Source organism: Mustelus asterias, chromosome 10 (assembly GCF_964213995.1).
Source record: "Mustelus asterias chromosome 10, sMusAst1.hap1.1, whole genome shotgun sequence".
Lineage (NCBI taxonomy): Eukaryota > Metazoa > Chordata > Chondrichthyes > Carcharhiniformes > Triakidae > Mustelus > Mustelus asterias.
The window spans coordinates 2621581-2644568 of NC_135810.1; the positions used below are offsets into that span (position 1 = coordinate 2621581).

The following is a 22988-nucleotide window of genomic DNA, read 5'->3' on the forward strand; positions in this document are numbered from 1 at the left end:
GGGCAAGTCAGAGCTCCCTCAGTGCTACGTTCTCAGCCAGGATCGGAGTGGAGCGGCTACTGAGTAAACAATTAGTGCGACTCTAGGCTAAAGCAGCAGAGCCAGAAACATCACACTGGAACATGAAGCACCTTTGTTTTAGGGACTGTTCATTTCAGATCCACTCAAACTGATAAAAATCACGGCATGAGAATTTGATTGATTTGATTTATTATTGTCACATGTATTAGCATACAGTGAAAAGTATTGTTTCTTGCACGCTATCCGGGCAACGACAAAGCATACCGTTCCTAGAGAAGGAAAGGAGAGCGTGCAGAATGCAGTGTTACAGTCATAGCTAGGGTGTAGAGAAAGATCAACTTAATGTGAGGTAGGTCCATTCAAAAGTCTGATGGCAGTGGGGAAGAAATTGTTTTTGAGCTGGTTGGTACGTGACCTCAGACTATTGTATCTTTTTCCCGACGGAAGAAGGTGGAAGAGAGAATGCCCGGGGTGCGTGCTGGCTGCTTTGCCGAGGCAGCGGGAAGTGTAGACACAGTCAATGGATGGGAGGGCACCTTTGTTTTAGGAACAAATGATGGATTGGGCTACATTCACGACTCTTGGTAGTTCCTTGCGGTCTTGGGCAGAGCAGGAGCCATACCAAGCTGTGATACAACCAGAAAGGATGCTTTCTATGTTGCATCTGTAAAAGTTGGTGAGCACAGAAAGAGGCCATTCAGCCCCTCATGCCCCTGCCGGCTCTTTGAAAGAGCTATCCAATTAGTCGCACCCCCCCTCCTCCCCCACATCCCGCCCCCCTCCCCGCCACTCCCCATAGTTCTGTAAATTTCTCCTTTTCAAATGTATATTCCAATTCTCTTTTGAAAGTTACTATTGAATCTGCTGCCATGGCCCTTTCAGGCAGTGTATTCCAGATCGCAACTCACTGCGTCAACACATTGTTCCTCATCTCCCCCTCTGGTTCTTTTGCCAATTATCTTAAATCTGCGTCCCTCTGCTTACCGATCCTGCATCCGCTGGAAACAGTTTCTCCTTAATTATTCTTATTGCGATCATTCATGACTTTGAGCGCCTCTATTAAATCTCCTCATAACCTTCTTTAAAGCCCTAGAATTTTTATTTCAATCATTACAGTGAATTGCAACATATATTAAGACATTGTTTAGTGTCTTCCAGACTGGCTTAGAAGCCAGCCATTCAAAGTCAAATAATTAACATGATAAATTCAGACTATTTGACAAGTTGCAGGTTGTGAATGCTCTGCCTTGTTTTTTAATGTCTGGACTGTTGGCACACTCCAGTCCCTTTAGACCGTTATAAATTGTTGCCTTGCCCCAGCAGGATTTTTGTGAGATTACTCATAGGAAAGTCAAATGCTTTGCTGTGTTTTTTTTACTGACAGGACCATCACGGAATTGAAAGAAAGGCTTGTATTTCTACAGTGCCTTTCACAACTGCGGGGCACCTCAAAGCGTTTTACAGCCAATTAAGTTCTTTTTGAATTTTAATCAGATTGAGAAACATGGCAGCCCAATTTGTGCACAGACAGATCCCACAAAGGGCAAAGTTCATCATGACTGAGTTAAAAACTTCGCCATCCAAATCAGGTCAAGGTTTAAAATGGACTCCTGGTTGTCAGTTTTGGGCGAGAGGTCGGATCTTTGGGTCAGGAACATCCAAAGTTTGAAGAGAGTCTTGCTTCTCAAACGAAGATGATGTATGCGTGTCGTGGTGCTAGTTTTTTTTAGAAAATCTACCCTCAGAATGTGGGCATTGCTGGCAAGGCCAGGTTTTAGCCTGCCCTCTGTTGTCCCAAAATATGATTTTTGTTACAAACGAGTGGGATCACGGGATCACTTCAGAGGGCAGCTTCGAGTTAATCACATTATTGTGTGACTGGAATTACAAAGGGGCACAGACCAGGTAAGGACGGCAGATTTCCTTCCCGAATAACTGATAGAAAGGAACTGTGTTTGCTTCTAGTAGCATTAAAATGAAAAAAAGTGATTGTACTTTCAAATCCTTATGTTTTGTTCCCACCCACTTGATCAGTTTTCCGAAGTTCTTAAAAATTCTTTCATGGGCCAGCATTTGTTGCCCATCCCTAATTGCCCTTGAGAGTCAACCACATTGCTGTGGGTCTGGAGTCACGTGTAGGCCAGGCCAGGTAACGACCGTGGAGTCATAGAATCCCTACAGTACAGAAGGAGGCCATTCAGCCCATCGAGTCTGCACTGACCACATCCCACCCAGGCCCTATTCCCGTAACTCCACACATTTACCCTAGCTAGTCCCCCTGACACTAGGGTCAATTTAGCATGGCCAATCAACCTAACTTGCACATCTTTGGACTGTAGATGGCAGATTTCCTTCCCTAAAGGGCCTTAGCGAACCAGATGGGTTTTTACAACAATCAATAATGGTTTCAGGGTCATCATTAGACTTTTTAATTCCAATTTCACTATCTGCCATATTGGGATTCGAACCTGGGCCCCCAGAGCCCTGTGACTCTGGATTACTAGTCCAGTGACAATCTCATGATGCGACTGCCTCCCCTCCCGCCTTAAGTTGGACCATTTGCTGTTCGATAGATTTTCGAAAATAATTGTTCTGCTCATCTGTCATTGGTGTTGCACAGTTTCTCTGCTTCAAATTAAAACATAATTTGCCAGAATATTTTTCAGAGGATTTGGGACTCTGCATACACAATCACAAATGGTGCGATTGATTTCGATCTCCGCTGTTACTTTACGTGTATCAAATTATCCAGATACCTCAAGGCTAAAGAAAATGAGTTCTTACCTCTTCATGTTGTGACTTTCATGTTCCACTGAAAGAAATAACCTTGCCATCAAATCGGAAAAAAGGCTTCTTCCCCCTTTTAATGAATAAAACATTCTTCATTAAAGTATATTTGGATAGTGCTTCAGATGCGGGCTGCGTTTTGGTGCATTCGTTCCAAGGAGTTGTGTCTATCCCGGGCGGGTTGACCCTCACAATCCAATGCTCATGTACTTTCCTTGAACTATGGAAATGCTTCAAGTCCTTTTCCAATACGAAAGAAGAAATAATTTCCATTGATATAGAGCCTATCACAGCCCCAGGAATTCCCAAAGTGCTTTACAGTCAATGGGGAGCTTTTGCGCTGCAGTCAATGTTGCAATTTGGGAAACACAGCAGCCAATTTGCACACAGGAAACTCTCCAATAACATCAACATGATAATGAACAGATAACCTGTTTAGTGAGGTTGGTTGAGGTGTAACTATTGCCCAGGACACTAGGTATAGCTTCCCTCTACTTCTTGGAAACAGTGTTGTGGGATATTTTATATTCACCCAAGAAGGCAGTGGCAAACTTGGTTTAATGTCTCATCTGAAAGATGCTCTGTCAGGGCAGCACTCGCTTGGTACTACAAAAGCAAAATACTGCGGATCCTGGAAATCTGAAATTGAAGTAGAAAATGCCAGGAACACTTGACGGGTCAGGCAGCAGCTGGGGAGCGAGAAGCAGAGTTATCGTTACAGGTCAACGATCTTAGATAGAATCACAGAAGGAGGTCATTCGGCCCATCAAGTCTGCACCGACCACAATCCCACCCAGGCCCTATCTCCATGCATTTACCCTAGCTAGTCCCCCTGACACTAAAGGGCAATTTAGCATGGCCAATCAACCTAACCCGCACATGTTTGGTGTGTGAGGAAACCGGAGCAACCGGAGGAAACCCACGCAGACATGGGGAGAACGTGCAAACTCCACGCAGACAATGACCCAAGCCGGGAATCAAACCCAGGTTCCTGGCATTGTGAGGCAGCAGTGCTAACCGCTGTGCGTTGGAACTCTCTCAATACTGCGCTGGGAGTGTCAGCCTCGGGAGTGGGATGAAGGAAAAAGAAATCTTCAGATTAAATAGTTTCACATCAATGATCAAGACAGGCCCTGACAATTCATGTTTATTTTCATCCAAAATTAATCCTTGTCTTTGACATGTTCCTGTTATGTAGCCTGTAGTTTTTTTTTGATGGCTTCACTGTTCTCAAAGAATAAGGCAGATTGCACTTGTAAATATTGAGGCGGTGGGAATACGTAATAATACAATTCCACATTTAATTTAAACATTCCTGGAATATTGGGTTTGAGTTTCTTAATTGGGTTTTGGTGCATTGAAGAAACATTTGGTGGGGAAGATTATTCACGACATAGAATTCTTGCTGCTTTCTCCATTCACCCTCACCGATCTATTAGTTTGCGGCAGCAGAATATTATTTTAAAACGTCAAATTAAACTGGAACTACAAAATGTTCGCTGTTTTCTGACAAGTGTTAGTTTAATTCACACCATTCAGTTCCTGTGTGCGCCATTTCATTTTGTTTTTGGAATGAGAGGGCTGTAGAATTCATAGCGTGACACAGTGTGGGCGAGTTGAAAATAAATGCTTCAGTCAACGATTCACTGAGCATAATTTACTCGGTACTGGGTTGTAAGTAAAAATTTGAGAAAAGGTAATTATATGAAAAATTGCATTTGGAAAGCTCAGCATTATGGAGCTTTAATTCACAGCAATTGAACAGCACTCAGTACATCTCATAGAAAAGTAGTTTTGTCATCTCCAATTTCTAAAGTCCTGGAATTATAATAATACAGAAAGAGGCCATTTGGCCCATTGAGTCTGTCAAAGAGCAACCCAGTTAGTTTCACTCCCCTGATCCCTGAATATTTTTCTCCTTCAAGTGTTTCATCCAATTCCATTTTGAAAGCTATTGAGCGGAATTCCCCGACCTCGCCCGCGGCTGGGATTCTCCAGTCCCGCTGCAGTGAATGGACTTTTTGGCTGAGCGCCAAATTCTCTATTCTCACTGGCAGTGGTGGCAGGGCGTGCGAGATTGGAGAATCCCAGAATCTGAGGTCCTGTATGTATCAATAATAAGGCAAGAATTTTAATATTGCTGCATGCATCTTAGAGGCATAGAGTCATAGTGCAATACAGCACAGAAACAGGCCCTTCGGCCCAACCATTCCATGCTGACCATACTGCCCTCCCAGTTAGTCCCAATTGCCCGCGTTTGGCCCATATCCCTCTAATCCTTTCCCATCCATGTGCTTATCCAAATGCTTTTTAAATGTTGCTATTGTACCTGCCTCAACCAGCTCATTCCATATACACACCACCCTCTGTTGTCCCTCAGATCCCTTTCAAATCTTCCCCCTCTCACCTTAAACCTCTGTGTGTTCATCCTATCGATGCCCCTGATGATTTTATATACCTCAATAAGGTCACTCCTATGTTCAAAGGAATAAAGTCCTTGTAAATCTTGTGTCAGTCTACGTCTACATTCCTTCCAACTGCTGTTGATTCCTCTAGAGATCAGATTAAGTTGCCAATTAAAGCGCAACTTTCCCTTCCTCCATCCTTCTGATGCTAGTTTTCATAGGATCATAGAATCCTACAGTGCAGAAGGAGGTCATTCTGCCCATCGAGTCTGCACCAACCATAATCTCACCCAGGCCCTATCCCCATAGCCCCATGCATTTACTCCAGCTAGTCCACCTGACACTAAGGGGCAATTTAGCAGAGTCAATCCACCTAACCAGCACATCTTTCGGACTGTGGGGGGAAACCGGAGCACCTGGAGGAAACCCACACAGACACGGGGAGAACGTTCAAACTCCACACAGACAGTGACCCAAGCCGGGAATCGAACTCGGTCCCTGGAGCTGTGAGGCAGTAGTGCTAACCACTGTGCCACCGTGTTTTCTCTGCTTCTTTTCACTGCTCACTGAAGTTGTTGGGTTAACAAAAGCAGCAACATTTGAGGCACCTCACGGGAGTGATTATCAAATGAAATTTGACACTGAGCCACTTTAGGTGAAATATGAGAAACCTGATCAAAGCGTGAAGACGGGGAAGAGTCCAGCGGGTTACAGAAAACAATCAGCTTCTCAAACTCCGAAGGCTCGAGGATGCGGGGCGGGATTCTGACCGCATTCTCTGCGTGCTTGGGATCGGCAGAGTGGGGCCAAAGTCCCATCAGATTCAAAAAGCGCCATTCACTCTGACGTGAACCTGCTTCCTGATTTTCATTGGCCCTCTTGATGATGTAATTAGGTTCACGCCCATAATGAGCAGAAATCTCATCTTAATACTTTTTGATAGATTTGAATAAAGATAACCCGGCCACTTGCCAAGTTATCCTTCCCATACCTCAGCGACATGGCATCATGCTGCTGAGCTTCCCAATAGGTTCTTAAAAACATAAACCTGTCGAGGGGATTCCCCCCACCCCGGGGCTCAGGGCGATCTCTGAGCAGCCGGTTTTGCCGCCTTGCCAGAGCAATGGTGCAAAGCACACCCACTCATTTCTCTTGATCTGGAGAGAAAACGGGTCCGTGGAGCTGGAAAATGTTGGCAAGATTCCACCTGGGTTAAGGTGTCCGATTGTATTTTGGGGTATTCAGTGTGTCTCTCCTTTGAGTTCGGTTTCTGAGAATGAGGTAAATTCTGCCCGTCTGGAAGAGTAAAGACATTGAAGGAAGATCAAACCATCAGAATGGCAGATGGAGATCAATCAACACTGATGTCACTGCAGCAGACACCGTGATCCCAGAGGCAGGTGATGCCATGCTCATTAAGCTGACTCAGAAGGATGTGGAATCATTATTAAGATTCAGCTAAACGAATTGAACTTTAAACTTTTCATGCAAAAAGGCACCTCATCCCTCGATCTGACACTTTACCGACTTCCAGACTCAACGTCCAATTCAACAACCAGATAAGATGACCAATGTCCACTCTTACTGCTTTGTGCTTTGTGCAGCCCATTCACTTGAATGCGTGGTACCTTTAAACCTATTTATGTCGTATCTTAAAGGGGACAGTTTGTGAGCAACCCTCATGGTATAAAAATCATAGAGGCCATTCGGCCCATCAAGTCTGAACTGACCACAGTCTCACCCGGGCACTGTAACCCCACATATTTACCCTACTAATCTTCCTGATACTAGAGTTAATTTAGCAAGGCCAATCAACCGAACCCACACATCTTTGGAGTGTGGGAGGAATGATGTGGAGATGCCAGCGTTGTACTGGGGTAAACACAGTAAGAGTTTTAACAACACCAGGTTAAAGTCCAACAGGTTTATTTGGTAGCAAATACCATTAGCTTTCGGAGCGCTGCTCCTTCGTCAGATGGAGTGGAAATGTGCTCTCAAACAGAGCACAGAGACACAAAATCAAGTTACAGAATACTGATTAGAATGCGAATCCCAACAGCCAAGCACTGATCAGGGATCAGTGCTTGGTCCTCTGCTCTTTGTGATTTTTATTAATGACTTAGAGGAGGGGGCTGAAGGGTGGATCAGTAAATTTGCTGATGACACCAAGATTGGTGGAGTAGTGGATGAGGTGGAGGGCTGTTGTAGGCTGCAAAGAGACATAGATAGGATGCAAAGCTGGGCTGAAAAATGGCAAATGGAGTTTAACCCTGATAAATGTGAGGTGATTCATTTTGGTAGGACAAATTTAAATGTGGATTACAGGGTCAAAGGTAGGGTTCTGAAGACTGTGGAGGAACAGAGAGATCTTGGGGTCCATATCCACAGCTCTCTAAAGGTTGCCAGTCAAGTGGATAGAGCTGTGAAGAAGGCCTATAGTGTGTTAGCTTTTATTAACAGGGGGTTGGAGTTTAAGAGCCGTGGGGTTATGCTGCAACTGTACAGGACCTTGGTGAGACCACATTTGGAATATTGTGTGCAGTTCTGGTCACCTCACTATAGGAAGGATGTGGAAGCGCTGGAAGGAGTGCAGAGGAGATTTACCAGGATGCTGCCTGGTTTGGAGGGTAGGTCATATGAGGAAAGGTTGAGGGAGCTAGGGCTGTTCTCTCTGGAGCGGAGGAGGCTGAGGGGAGACTTAATAGAGGTGTATAAAATGATGAAGGGGATAGATAGAGTGAACGTTCAAAGACTATTTCCTCGGGTGGATGGAGCTATTACAAGGGGGCATAACTATAGGGTTCGTGGTGGGAGATACAGGACGGATATCAGAGGTAGGTTCTTTACGCAGAGAGTGGTTGGGGTGTGGAATGGACTGCCTGCAGTGATAATGGAGTCAGACACTTTAGAAACATTTAAGCGGTTATTGGATAGGCACATGGAGCACACCAGGATGATAGGGAGTGGGATAGCTTGATCTTGGTTTCAGATAAAGCTCGGCACAACATCGTGGGCCGAAGGGCCTGTTCTGTGCTGTACTGTTCTATGTTCTATGTTCTATGTTCTAGCCAACCAGATCTTAAAGATACAGACAATGTGGATGGAGGGAGCATTAAGCACAGGTTAAAGAGATGTGTATTGTCTCCAGACAGAACAGCCAGCAAGTCCAGAGGCAAGCTGTGGGGGTTACTGATAATGTGACATAAATCCAACATCCCAGTTTAGGCCGTCCTTATGTGTGCAGAACTTGGCTATCAGTTTCTGCTCAGCGACTCTGCGCTGTCGTGTGTCATGAAGGCCGCCTTGGAGAACGCTTACCCGAAGATCAGAGGCTGAATGCCCGTGACTGCTGAAGTGCTCCCCCACAGGAAGAGAACAGTCTTGCCTGGTGTCGATGATCCGGCACGTCTTGCAGAGGTTGCTGTGGCAGGGTTGTGTGGTGTCATGGTCACTGTTCTCCTGAAGGCTGGGTAGTTTGCTGCTGACAATGGTCTGTTTGAGGTTGCGCGGTTGTTTGAAGGCAAGAAGTGGGGGTGTGGGGATGGCCTTGGTGAGATGTTCGTCTTCATCAATGACATGTTGAAGGCTCCGGAGGAGATGCCGTAGCTTCTCTGCTCTGGGGAAGTACTGGACGACGAAGGGTACTCTGTCCACCATGTCCCGTGTTTGTCTTCTGAGGAGGTCGGTGCGGTTTTTCGCTGTGGCGCGTCGGAACTGTTGATCGATGAGTCGAGCGCCATATCCTGTTCTTATGAGGGCATCTTTCAGTGTCTGGAGGTGTCTGTTGCGATCCTCCTCATCCGAGCAGATCCTGTGTATTCGGAGGAGTGTTTAGGGTGGAAGCTGGAGAAGTGGAGCCTCATAAGAACAGGATATGGCGCTCGACTCATTGATCGACAGTTCCGACGCGCCACAGCGAAAAACCGCACCGACCTCCTCAGAAGACAAACACGGGACACGGTGGACAGAGTACCCTTCGTCGTCCAGTACTTCCCCGGAGCGGAGAAGTTACGGCATCACCTCCGGAGCCTTCAACATGTCATTGATGAAGACAAACATCTCGCTAAGGCCATCCCCACACCCCCACTTCTTGCCTTCAAACAATCGCGCAACCTCAGACAGACCATTGTCCGCAGCAAACTACCCAACCTTCAGGAGATTAATATCTCAGTCCCTTTTAGCTGGGGCTCCTTGCTTGCTCAATCCTACAAAGGAAGTCAGAAACCATATTGGGACAAATTTGTGAATCAAAAGCAGCCTAGGACAGAGAGCTTGATTCATAGTTGTGTCTGTGGCCTTTGAGAAGGAGATTTGATTGTTTATAGTTTTTTGAATTCGTTCATGGGACATGGGCATTGCTGGCCAGGTCAGCATTTATTGCCTGTCCCTATTCTGCATTCAGAAGGAGCTGGTGAGTTGCCTTCTTGAATCATTGGATGTACAGTGCAGAAGGAGGCCATCCGGCCCATCGAGCCTGCACCCAGATCCCGTCCTATCGCCATAACCCCACACATTTACCCTCCTAATCCCCCTGACAATAAGGGTCAATTTGGCATGGCCAATCAACCGAACCCACACATCTTTGGAGTGTGGGAGGAAACCGGAGCACCCGGAGGAAACCCACACACACGGAGAACGTGCAGACTCCACATAGTCACCTGAGGCCGGAATTGAAGCCGTGCTCCTGTCGCTGTGAGGCAGCATTGCTAACCACTGTGCCACCATGGAACCACTGTAGTCCAGGTGGTGTAGGTACACCCATAGTGCTGTTAGGGAGGAATTTGACCTTGCGACAGTGAAGGAACATGATTCAATTGATATGTGTAAGATTGATATCTATCACTCAGTCCTTCCTGAATGATAGTTTAGTGGCGAGGGTCAACAGTGAGAGGTTTATACTGAGCTCCATCTGCTTTGTCTAAGAGACGCTTTCAGTTTCCTAGTTGTTGGCAGGGTCCCGTGTTGAAGATTTTGATGTCCAGTACAGGGAGCTATATCTTCACCAAGATTAAAGCATTAGGAGAAAGATCTTCTGTCTTGTGAGAGAGAACAAATGAATAGTTTGATTGATTTGATTTGATTTATTATTGTCACATGTATTAGCATACAGTGAAAAGTATTGTTTCTTGCGCGCTATACAGACAAAACATACCGTTCACAGAGAAGGAAATGAGAGAGTGCAGAATGTAGTGTTACATGTAGTGTAGTGTCTTTGTTTTTTCATATTTCAAGGAGGGCAGTGGAGTATAGTTTAAAGTTTATTTATTAATGTCACAAATAGGCTTACATTCACACTGCAGTGAAGTTACTGTGAAAATCTCCTAGTCGCCACATTCTGGTGCCTGTTCGGGTACACTGAGGGAGAATTTAGCATGGCCAATGCACCCTAACCAGCACGTCTTTCAGACCGTGGGAGGAAACCGGAGCACCCAGTTGAAAACCCACGCAGACACGGGGAGAACATGCATACTCCGTACAGACAGTGACCCAAGCTGGGAATCGAACCCGGGGTCCCTGGTGCTGTGAGGCAGCAGTGCTAACCACTGTGCCACCGTGCCTCCCACTGTTTTATATTGTACACTTTTCATTTCCCTGTTTTATTTAACTAAATCATCCATTGGTTCCAAGCCCAACATTCAAATTGTATCATATGATCTTTTGTGTCCATTTGAGATGGTAGACATGGGCCATGCACTATTTCAAAGAAGAATAGGGGCATTCTCCCCAGTATCTTGGGCCAATATGTCTGCCTGAACCAACACTCACAAAGTGGATGATCAGATTATTATCACATTGCTGTTTGTGGTAGCTTGCTGATTATAACTTGCCACATTTCCTATCTCACAACAGTGACTTCATTCCAGAAGTAATGTATTGACTGCGCTGTAGGAAGTACACACTACCCAGACAATAATAGCAAAGGATGTGTAAACTATACAGCAAACATAATCTCTTTAAAAAGTAAGAATCTCCATGAACTACAGCAAACAGAACTCATGGCCAAAAGTCTCCCAATAAAATCTCGAGCAAACGCAGTAAGTGGAGAATAGTTACAAAATTCAAATGACATGCATCAAATCAGTGCTGGTCACCTACAGTAGTGTGGTCTGCAGGAGTGATTGATGGAGGAATTAACCAATTACCTCCATTCTCACCGCCAGTAGTTGCGTAACTCTCTGCAGTCCAGAGTTGAAGGGAGAAGTTGACAGATTTGTTTGGCATTAAACATTAATCTGCCTAATTATCCAAATGCCACGTAAATAAATTGTTTAATTAATACAAAGTTAATGCTGTAACGAGATTAATAGGAGCAAAGAAATTGCATCTGGCATTGTTTTTTTAAAAACCTTGCCAAGGTGTGAACAGATTTTAAAGTGATTTAATTTATCTCCTCCCCTCATCTCAAAAGAATCAGAGTTGATGGAAAGCAATTTTTAGTAATAGCAAATTACTTAAAGACTTGGATCCAGCTGTGAATTATGAGCATTGTGGCAGAGTACCAAAGCAGAGAGTGTTTTCATACTTGCCACTGTTTCCCCTGTTGAAGCTGATTTAACATCCAGCAAAATATAATTCTGCAAATCTTTCTAAAATAATCTGTATGGATGTAAGGGGCTTGTTTAGAAGTGTATAAATATCTGGCTAAACCACGTATTAATATTATCTGGTCAGTTAATTCATTGCGGATGTGGGAGTTTGATGTGTACAAATTGACTGACCTTATAACAGTGACCACACTTTAGGAGTATTTCCTTGGATATTTTTTTGTTCACTCATGGGACATGGATGTTCCTGGCTGGCCAGCATTTATTGCCTGTACCTAGTTGCCTTTGAACTGAGTGGCTTGTTCGGCCATTTCAGAAGGCAGTTGCTGTGTCTCTGAAGTCACCTGTAGGCCAGACCGGGTAAGGATGGCAGATTTCCTTTCCTAAAGGACATTAGTGAACAAGACGGGTTTTTCCAAGAATCGACAATGGTTTCATGATCACCAGTAGATTCTTAATTCCAGTTCTCTTTCATTGGATTCAAATTCCACCATTTGCCGTGGCAGGTTTCGAACCCAGGTCCCCAGAACATTAAACTGAGTTTCTGGAGTAATCATACCACTAGGCCATTACCTCCCACTGGCCTCAACTACATTCTGAATTCCACACATTCACCACCCTCTGGGTGAAGAAATTTCTCCTCACCTCAGTTCTAAAAAGTTTATCCTTTATCCCCAAACCATGACCCCCTAGTTCTGGACTCCCCCACCATCACCAGTTCTAATAGCTGCTTATGTGTGAAATAATGTTTGATAACACTCGTGTGAAGCATGTTGGGTCATTTTACAACATTTAAGCCTCTATATAAATACAAGATGCTGTTGTAACCTCAGAGAAGATCTCACTGTTCAGTGAATTTGAAAATATTGATTTTACCGATTATAATCATGGACATTAATGAAACTCGTATATTAGCTTAACCAGATGGTTGGAGTGATTAGTGATATTTATTTGATGAATTGATGTACTTATTTCTGACAGCAGTTCCTGCACTTCAGGACAATAAATAATGTTTCAGCGGTACAATTGGCTGATTCATTTCACTCCCTGTCTGTCTGAGATCCACTGGTTGAGGGCACTTTCTGTATCCAACTAAATTCTTGCCAAGTGCAAAGCGATTACATTTTTTTTGCAGACTCTCATGTCACATGCTTTGCTTAAAAGGTCATCAATCACTGTTAATCCTATCCTGTGTAAAAAAAAAGATTGCATGCAACTGTGAGCCTATAGCTGTCCCCCACTCACAATGTTAATTACACGAGAAATGTCACAATGCGATCAGACTGAAATTGTCACTCAGAGCATGCATTCAGCCTGCGTAGTCCCTTTGCCAAACTATCATATTCCTCAAGACAGTACTTCAAAGAGTTGGGTGAAATTTTTCATGCTATCTCCTTTTCCTGACACGAATGGTAGGAAAAAATAGTGTTGTTTACCCATCAAAAAGGGGGCAGGATGAGGGATCCCAGTTATGTGGAGGGATCGGAGAAGCTGGGATTGTTCTCTTTAGAGTGGAGAAGGTTAAGAAAAAGTGAAATGGAAGTGTTCAAAATTATGAAAGATTCCAGTCTAAAGATGTGCGGGTTAGGTTGATTGGCTATGCTAAATTGACCTTAGTGCCGGGGAATTAGCAGGGTAAATATGTGGGGTTACAGGAATAGGACCCTGTGTGGGATTGTGGTCAGTGCAGACTCGATGGGCTGAATGGCCTCCTTCTGCACTGTAGGGATTCTATGATTCTATGATTCTGGCAGAGTAAGCAGAAATTGTTTTCAGTGACATGGAGATCAGTAAGCAGAGGACACAGATTTAAATGAATTGTCGAAAGAAGGAGGGAGGTGTGAGATTTTTTTTACACAGTGAGTTGTTGTGATCTGGAAGGCGCTGCCTGGAAGGGCGGTGGAAGCAGATTCAATAATAAACTTTCAGAAGGGAATTGTGTGAATACCGGCCGGGAGAAACATTGCCAGGCTGTAGGGGAAGGGGAGTGGGATTAATCGGGAAACCAGCACAGGCATGATGGGCTGAATGGTCTCCTCCTGTACTGTACAGTTCAATGAAAATCTGATTGGTTCTGCAGGGTTTTTCCCACCAGATTGTGTTCTTGCCAGGTAATGCTTGACACTCAACCAGTAAATACAGAAATCAACCACCCAAGAGCATGTCAAAGTGTAATATTTTAACCAAAATAATATTTTGGCAATTTCCGACTTAACCCATTGCATGCTGATGGGAAAAGTTGAAAATACCATCAGTAATATTCAGTCAGTGTCATCTTCATTTGAAATGCAAACTTGCCTAAGATTCTTCTTATTGCATTACAACGATGGCTCTTATCCTCAATCTTTATTAAGTAAAAAGAGATAAAGCAGATGATAAAAAGTAATATCGAATACTAAATATGTTCACAGAATCATTGAACCCCTACAGTGCAGGAGGAGGCCATTTGATCCATCCAGTTTGCACCAACCACAATCCCACCTGGGCCTTATCCCTGTGACCCCACGTATTTACCCTGCTAATCCCCCTGACATCTTTGGAGTGTGGGAGGAAACCGGATCACCCGGAGAAAATCCACGCAGACACGGGGAGAACGTGCAGACTCTGCACAGACAGTGACAACAAGGCCGGAACCGAACCCGGGTCCCTGGCGCTGTGAGGCAGCAGTGCTAACCACTGTGCCACCGTGCTGCCCCAATATGGAACTAGTACCTCAGAATTTCTGATTTTATAAGCAACATCTCAAAATTCATAATTTTGTAAGCAACATGAAGTATAGTTATTGGGAATGCTACCTTACTTGCACTTGTAACGACACAATAAAATTGTACAGAAATCTGTCTCCTGTCAGCAGTATGGACGTATTAGCAACATGTGTTTCTTCAGAGGGAACTCTTCAAAATGCAGCCAATGAAAATACAACAAAACTTACTCCAACTTATAAATCAAAGAAAGGGTTTAATAAAGAAATATCAATACTCCAAACTTGGGGCCTCGCCCTGGGCCACTCCAAGCTCTCCACAATTCTATATCGTTCCTTATTTATAGTGAATCAGCTGGTCAGCTGACTATTACATCCCTCTGTAATTGGTTCCATGGTTTACTGGGTCAGCTGACCCTTACATCTTGTTCCCATTGGTCACATTCCATCCAACACAAAGTTGTCACTGATTACATTCTAACGATATGCAATGACAGTGTTAATTTTTTAATTCACTCAGTTCTGTTACCTGAAGTGATGCAACACATGTATTCCTGTTTACCTCGCATTAAGTTGATCTTTCTCGACGCCCTCGCTATGACTGTAACACTACATTGTGCACTCTCTTCTTTCCTTCTCTATGAACGGTATGCTTTGTCTGTATAGCGTGCAAGAAACAATACCTTTCACTGTATATGAATACATGTGACAATAATAAATCAGATCAAATCAAATCAACTCAAATCCTGCTATTGTGTGATGGTAGAGATTTATTGTTTGTGACTTGTGTGGATCTGGACAAGTGATAGGCACATATACTTCATACAATATAAAAGCAAATTACTGCGGATGCTGGAATCTGAAACCAAAAGAGAAAATGCTGGAAAATCTCAGCAGGTCTGGCAGCATCTGTAAGGAGAGAAAAGAGCTGACGTTTCGAGTCCAGATGACCCTTTGTCAAAGCTCTTTAAAGTCAAAGCTTTGACAAAGGGTCGTCTGGACTGGAAACGTCAGCTCTTTTCTCTCCTTACAGATGCTGCCAGACCCGCTGAGATTTTCCAGGTTTTCTCTTTTGGTATGTCATACAATAATTATTACAGTCGGTCTTGACCCATTTGTAAATAGGAAACAATTATTTGTAAGTGTACTGGTCACCTGCTCAGGGGATCAGTCTGCATCTTTGAACTTGCAGAGTTGATGGGGGTCTGGTTTCATTGCTGGGTAATAGTAGTAGATTATTACACAAACTAATTTAGATTTAGAGATATCCCCTACAGAGGCAGTCAATTTTACATCAGCGCTGAAGGTTCTCCTGACCAGCTGTATTCACCCACTCCAACACTAAGCAGATCACGATTATCGTCTGCTGTCTGTGGATCAAAGCTCCTTGTAATTGTTGCAGCTTCAAGAAACAAGCCAATGAGGAAATGGAAAGTCGGATTATTTTTGGTTCCCGGCCATGTGGCACTTTCCTGCATTAGACGCCTTTGACTGAGATTCACAATCATTTAGTTGGCATTAGCATTAAAAAGGGGAACTGTGCTGTTGCTAAAATGGTTCAGCAGTAAGATTATTACTCATATATTTCTGAATCAAATTGCATTCATAATTTGTCAAGATACATAAATGGTAACCCCATCATTTTTATCCTTGAGAAACTCATCTCATTTTCTGGGCTTTTTTAAGCGTAGAGTGGTCCAATAAAATCAAAAGCCTACCTTATATCCATTGGCACTTATAAAAGTGTCTCATGTATACTTATATCATCATTAAACAAGAAACAAAGCATGCTGTATTAATCAAAGGTGACGTTTACACTGATAATATCATTGTAACAGCAAAATGATTAAGTAAACCAGATATGATGGTGAGTGCAGACAAAATATTCTTCATTCGTTGATTTGAATACTGAAGCATTTACACAAGTTCAATTTTTCATTTTCATAAAATAATTTCTGGGGATTGTCCCTTGTTCTTGCCACTAAATCCAAGTAAGAGATGGAAGATGTTCTGAGTAGGAACAGTTCACAAAGGTCCATATTCAAGGAATTGTGAAGTGCCAAACTCCCTGTTTACATTTCTCATGTCACAGAAGCAAGAAGAAGGAGGCTATTCGGCCCATCATGTCTTTGCCAGCTCTTTGAAAGAGCTATCCACTTAGTCTCACACCACCTTCCCCTTGCCAGCTGTTTCTCACATCCCTTCAAATTTCAATTCTTCAATTATTTATCCAATTCCCTTTTTGAACGTTATTATTGAATCTGTTTCCACCACCTCTTCAGGCAGCACCTTCCAGATCACAACAGGCCGCTGCGGAAGAACATTTCTCTACTTCGCTCCTCTGCTTTTTGCCAATCGTATTAAATCTATCCTTCGGTTACTCATCCTTCTGTCACTGCCAATAGTTTCTCCTTTTCACGCGACCAAAATCCTTCACACAGTAAAACCAGAGATACAACTAGAATTGGAACACAAAACCTGCTTATTAATTTTATTAATGATGGTTCTACAAGCGTATTGTAAATTTCTTATCCTTTGCATCTCAGAGTAAATGAGCGACGGAGTTTATTGCGCTCATGTTGACACAGAGACAATAATATAACTTCTGAATCATGTGTCTGCCAGATGAGGATAGGTTTTTTGTTAAAAGTAAGTGAACATTTTTAATTAAAAGTAGTCTGTAATAACTTGCTCTGATTGAGAGTTTTATTGTGAATAAACTGAGGGATGGACAGTCAGAGTAACTCTTTACTCAAGAGTTTCTCCCACTCAACTCCAGGAAAAGACTTGGGACTAATCTTGATGTGGTGACTGGGTTCTCAGCCGCTGGCTGGAGAGCTGGCAGGAGCCACATATCATCTCTTTCCGGGAAGGCCCACAACAGAGTGGCACAGTGGCATAGTGGTTAGCACTGCTGCCTCACAGCGCCAGGGACCAGGGTTCAATTCCAGCCTCGGGTCACTGTTTGTGTGGAGTTTGCACATTCTCCCCATGTCTGCGTGGATTTCCTCTGGGTGCTCCGGTTTCCTCCCACAATCCAAAGATGTGCAGGTTAGGTGGATTGGCCGTGCTAAATTGACCCTTAGTGTTAGGGGGATTAGCAGGGTAAATACAGGGTTTATAGGATAGGGCCTGGGTGGGATTGTTGTCGGTGCAGGCTTGATGGGCCGAATGGCCTTCTTCTACACCACAGGGATTCTATGATCGCGTGTTACCCAGGCCAGCAGCAGGTCTTCCCTCAGAATTAAGGACCCCAAAGGCATAAGCTCTGCCCGCCAAGACTCATTGGGCAAACAGAGGTTGGCAACAGGTACAGCACCCACTCAAGGCCTCGCATTGTGGATGGGCTTGGGCACATTGGCAAGTGACAGCTGGCTGCATATGGTGGAGTGGGGTCTGTGGGTGAAAAAGTGCTGGGGGATCAGCAGCAAGGGTAAAGGGTGTCTCCCAATTCCCCCCCCCCCCTCCCGCCCTTTCCCAATGTTGATTAGGTGCTGAGTGCCTTTGAATGACAAACCCCAAACTCCCCTCCCCCAACCTCCCCTCACTTCCAAGGAGCCTGCAAGCAAACAGGCCAGGGTTTGCTTTTCACGTTTCATCTATGGTGCACCCCTCACCCACCTGCCACTGGGTTAATCCCAGCAACAGCAGGATACTGCCCATGATTGGGCATTAATTGCCCATTTAAGAGTCTCAATTGACAGTGGGGGTGGGATGTTCGTCCATGGGGCTTCCTACCATGGGCTTACTCAGGGTGGAGGTGGGAAGATGACAGGGTCTCCACCTGCCACCTCCTGCCTGATTAAATGTGAACCCCCCCTTCCCCTTCCCCCATCAACCTCACCCCTGGAGATGTATGAGCAAACAAATTGATGGCTTTTCAAACAGATGGCAATAAATGTATTGGCCTAGAATGTGCCAGAGTGCGGCACCTTGTTGCTTGCCCTCTTGGTTAGGCTTTTTCCTGACCTTTCAACTAGCAATATTTTAGCCCTGGAGCTAGCTGCAAGTGTGTGTTGACATAACGGTGAGGGAGGGCAATGGGGTATCTGAGAGCTCACTGAATGATAGGGCCAGCCGTCTGTCCAACAGAGGAACAATGGAGAAAGAAATCAAGTGAATTAAAGTCAAATCGGGAAAGAGAAATAAAGAGAGGGAAAGAAAAATTGGCTTAAGAGGCCGAAAAGAAAAAAGCAACAGCAAGGAAAAGGAAGAATATTAAACCATTTGAAATTTTAAAAATCTCTAAGAACAATTTATTAGCTGTAGGTTGGGGATGAGCTGCCATTTTTGTCAGACTAATAATAGAGGGGTAAATCATCCAGTTACTTGCGGTGATTCACAACTCATGGGGAATCTCTTCCCTGTCACACAATGTTTGGAGGATTTACACTCCAGTGATAGATCATTGGACATCTGAACCACTGCTGCATCTGATACGGATCCAGTATTGGAGACAAGGTGGGAGGATACAGGATCACTTCGGTTTAATCCAATGGGTGGGATTTTCCCCGCCATGGCAGAGGTGACGCATCATTGGCCGGTGGCAGGATCTTCTGGTCCCGCCATTGACAATGAGGTGTCCTATTGAATGCCACCCCTTGCCGTCGGGAAACCTACGGTGGGACTGCACCGCCAACAGGACCAGAAGATCCCGCCAGCATGAACGACCGGAATATTCCGGACATTTGTACATTTTCTTAATGTCCCAAAGATGTGAACAGGGTCAAATCGAACTTTTCAAAAGGAAATTCTAAGACAAACTGTTGTCTTGTAGCTTCCAACAGTGCAATTCGTCACCGGAATGAGGTTTTAGCAATTGTGTGATTTGTCCTTTGATTGAGATCTCTTTGTTCATCTGAACCCTTTCATTATGATCCCTTCTTCTCTGTCTCTTAATGTGTGATATTAAAATCCAGTGACTCACTTTCATTGGAACATGATGTGGTCCAAAAGTTTCTTTAATTAAAAACCTTCCTTTCAGCTAAAGGAGTTTGGATTTTCTAGCAAGTTTGATTGAGTTTGTTGTTATGACAAAAAGTATTGAGGAAAAGTAAAACTTGGAATTCTGAATATTCTGAGTGTGGACTTGGACCACTCAATTCTAATTGATAGCAACGGGGATGGTTGGTCACAAACATGAGATTTTGGGTTAAAACATCCACTGCCTTTCAGATATGCGGGGGTCTGTTAGCCCAGTTGATTAGATAGCTGGAGTTTGACAGTTTGGGTTCAATTCCAGTACTGGCTGTGACTCATGGAGATGGCCTCCTCACTTTGCACCACACTTATGGCGCGGTGTTCCTTAGGCTGTATATAACCGATTGTCTCTCTCTAATGAAGAGGCACGCTATAGTCCTTAGTACCTTCTGATATATTACATTAGGGAGGTCTTGTGGTGCAGTGGGTTAGCGTCCCTGTCTCTGAGCCAGAAGCCCTGGGTTTCGAGTCCCACCCAGGACTTGATGGCCAAGGAAGGTGCGTTCATAACGCGGCTAAACAGGTTGAATGTCAACCTGCGAAATCCTTCCCAAAACATAAGACACCTCTTTATTTAGATAAAAGGATTTCTACATTGCAACAGGAAGTCTTTCCTGGGGTGTTGGGGAGGGGAGGTGGGAGCTGAATATTCTGTCATTTCCAGCTATCAGTGTCCCAGAAACCACAGATAGCTGCTGCCTTTGAAAGGAGGGGGTCTTTAAATGCCCTCTTAATGGCTCCAAAGATGTGTAGGTTCGGTGAATTGGCCGTGGTAAATGTGTGGGGTTATGGGGATAGGGCGGAGGGGCTGGGCCTGGGTATGATGCTCTTGCGGAGAGTTGGTGTAGACTCAGTGGGCTGGGTGACCTCTTGTTGCATTGCATGGATTATTTGGTTCTGTGGATTAAAGGAAAATCAATGGTTTTTCTCTTCCCTGACATTACAACATCTGTAGGGAGGTCACTACACTTTCCCCAAGTCATGCCCATTCACCCCATGGAATTCCAGTTCCCCTGTATATTAAAGTTAAATTAAAAACCTCTTTCTAGACTGCAATGGGATTTATTTAATGTTATAAAACTAGTTAACAAACAATTTAACAGATTGATGAATTAATTCATGACAAGTTCTTTATCAAATAATGTACCAATGTTGTTCCAGAAATTGCAATTAAGTAGTTGATTAAAACAATTTAGTGAACAGCTTTTAGCAACGACTTTTGGGTAGACCCCATTTTTAATTGATTCATAAATATATTAAATAGTGTAAGAATTATGTGTAAACATGCTGTACGTGTTCAGCTTATTTGTGGCGTCAATGTTCCTCCTGACATTCCGACTACAGTGATGTTCCCTCTGGCCCAGCCCTCACAATGCAGGGCAAGCAGAACTTGTCTTTTCACCATGAAGCCAATCCGAGGGGAACTGTGTCCTCTATTCTTAGGATCAATCATCCAGCACAAAGAGGCAATTCAGCCCATTGTGCCTGTGGCCAGCTCTTTTGGAAATACTGTCCCGTTAATCCCAGTCTCTGGCTCTATCCCTGTAGCTCCCTTTCAAGTGTTTATCCAGTTCCCTTTTGAAAGTTATTCAGGAATCTGCTGCATTGCAGATCACAACCATTCTCTGTGTAAAACGGGAGTTTTTAACTTCCCCTCCAGTTCTAAATCTGAGCTCCCCCCACTCCCCCCCACCCCACTCCCCCCCCCCCCACTCCCCCCCCCCCTCCCCCCCCCACTCCCCCCCCGCCCCTCCCCCCCCCCCCTCCCCCCCCCACTGAAGCCCCTCATCCCCCATTACAATTCTGGTCAATTTGCCCTGCACCCTCTCCATGTCTTGACGTTCTTGTTGGCGATGGGGAGGTGTGAGGACAGCGTTGAGCATTGCAATGAGCCAGTGTTTGGTATCTCTGGCTCAGTATCAGTTGCCACCAATTCTGTGACCTCCGCTTTGAGAAGAATTGTAGGGAAATTGTGAAAATGCAAATATCAGCCGGGTACAGTGGGAGTGACTCTCAACCACAACCTTTGACTGTTTTTCAGATTCTCAGCTCAAGGGTATAGTGACCAGGTTATATTGCAGGCAAGGCTTCTACTTGCAGATGAACTCTGATGGAGCTGTTGACGGAACAAAAGATGACAGCACCAATTCCAGTAAGTGTTGACTTTATTTAAATCTAACAATGACTGAAGCATGAGGCGTCTCACTGGTCGTAAAGTGATTTGATACATCCTGAGGTGGTGAAAGGCGCTCTGCAAATTATTTTAATTTTAGAACACCTACCCTCCGGGGTGGGTGTGACAGATCCATTTATGGAGAGTTCACACATCTGGACATGTCCGAGGAGAGATGCCATTGGGCCCCCGATTCATCAGTGAGGCAGTGAGAGGAATGTGCCAAAGCCTCAAGAACAGGGAGAACTCCACGCGCCATGGTAAGGGGGATAGTTGCCTTGAAATTCCAGCGTTCCTTCTAAACAATGGCAAGTGAGATGTCAGCTAAATTTCATAAGCAGTAGGCCATGTGACAGAAGTGGAATGTGGTACCCAAGGCATCTCAACAAAGGAGAAAATGGAGTCAACAACAATACATTTGCCTGCACCATGGACGGATGTCAGTGCTTCCCAATCCACCAAGAGCAGGCTGGAAGGTGGAGGTTGGTTTATTAAATTGCACAGGGCGGATAACCTAGAATCATGGAATCCTACAGTGCAGAAGGAGGCCATTCGGCCCATCGAGTCTACACTGACCACAATTCCACCCAATCCGCATAACCCCATGCATTTACCCAGCTAGTCCCCCTGACAGTAAGGGGCAATTTAGCATGGCCAATCCATCTAACCCGCACATCTTTGGTCTGCGGGAGGAAACTGGAGCACCCGGAGGAAACCCATGCAGACACGAGGAGAATGTGCAAACACCACACAGACAGCGACCCGAGTCTGGAATCGAACCCGGGTCCCTGGCACTGTGAGGCAGCAGTGCTAATCACCCGTGCCACCGTGCCTACTGCCTATCCATCTCCCCCAGCCTCACTCCCACTTAAATCAGCGGTGGCAAAGGTTTAGGTCACTCTGCCCACCCCTAGGTCAATTAAGGGGCATTTAAAGGCCTCATCTTGCCTCCCCTGGGAGGGTGAGGGGGTGGGGAGAGCACCATCCACAGTAGCCACCAGGGTAAGCCCTGCCAGGCTAGGAGATGGGCCCACTGGTCCTTTTCAAAACATGGACACCCCGGCAAGGCTCAGATGGGGAGTCGGTGGTGGAGTGGTAATCTCAGTGGACTATCAAGACCCCAGGCTAATGCTGTCGGGAAAGGGGTTCAAATCCCACCGTGGCAACTGGTGGAATTTAAATTCAATTAATAAATCAAGAAAGTGAAGCTGGTCTCTGTAACGACGACCATGAAACTATCATTGATTGTTGTAAAAGCCCACCTAGTTCACTGATGTCCTTTAGGGAAGGAAATCTGCTGTCCTTACCCGGTCTGGCCTACATGTGACTCCAGAGCCACAGCAATGTGGTTGATTCTTAACTCCTCTCTAAAATGG

General features: G+C 44.7%; 1 protein-coding gene across 2 annotated transcripts in view; it reads left to right on the forward strand.

Moving 5' to 3' along the window:
- The window catches only part of fgf14 (fibroblast growth factor 14), a 165264-nt gene that overhangs the window by 15886 nt on the left and 126390 nt on the right, over window positions 1-22988 (forward strand). For both annotated transcript variants that reach the window (XM_078221529.1, XM_078221530.1), the window contains exon 2: window positions 21481-21591. In XM_078221529.1, the coding sequence (XP_078077655.1) occupies window positions 21481-21591 (111 nt within the window). The remainder of the gene's footprint in view (window positions 1-21480; window positions 21592-22988) is intronic.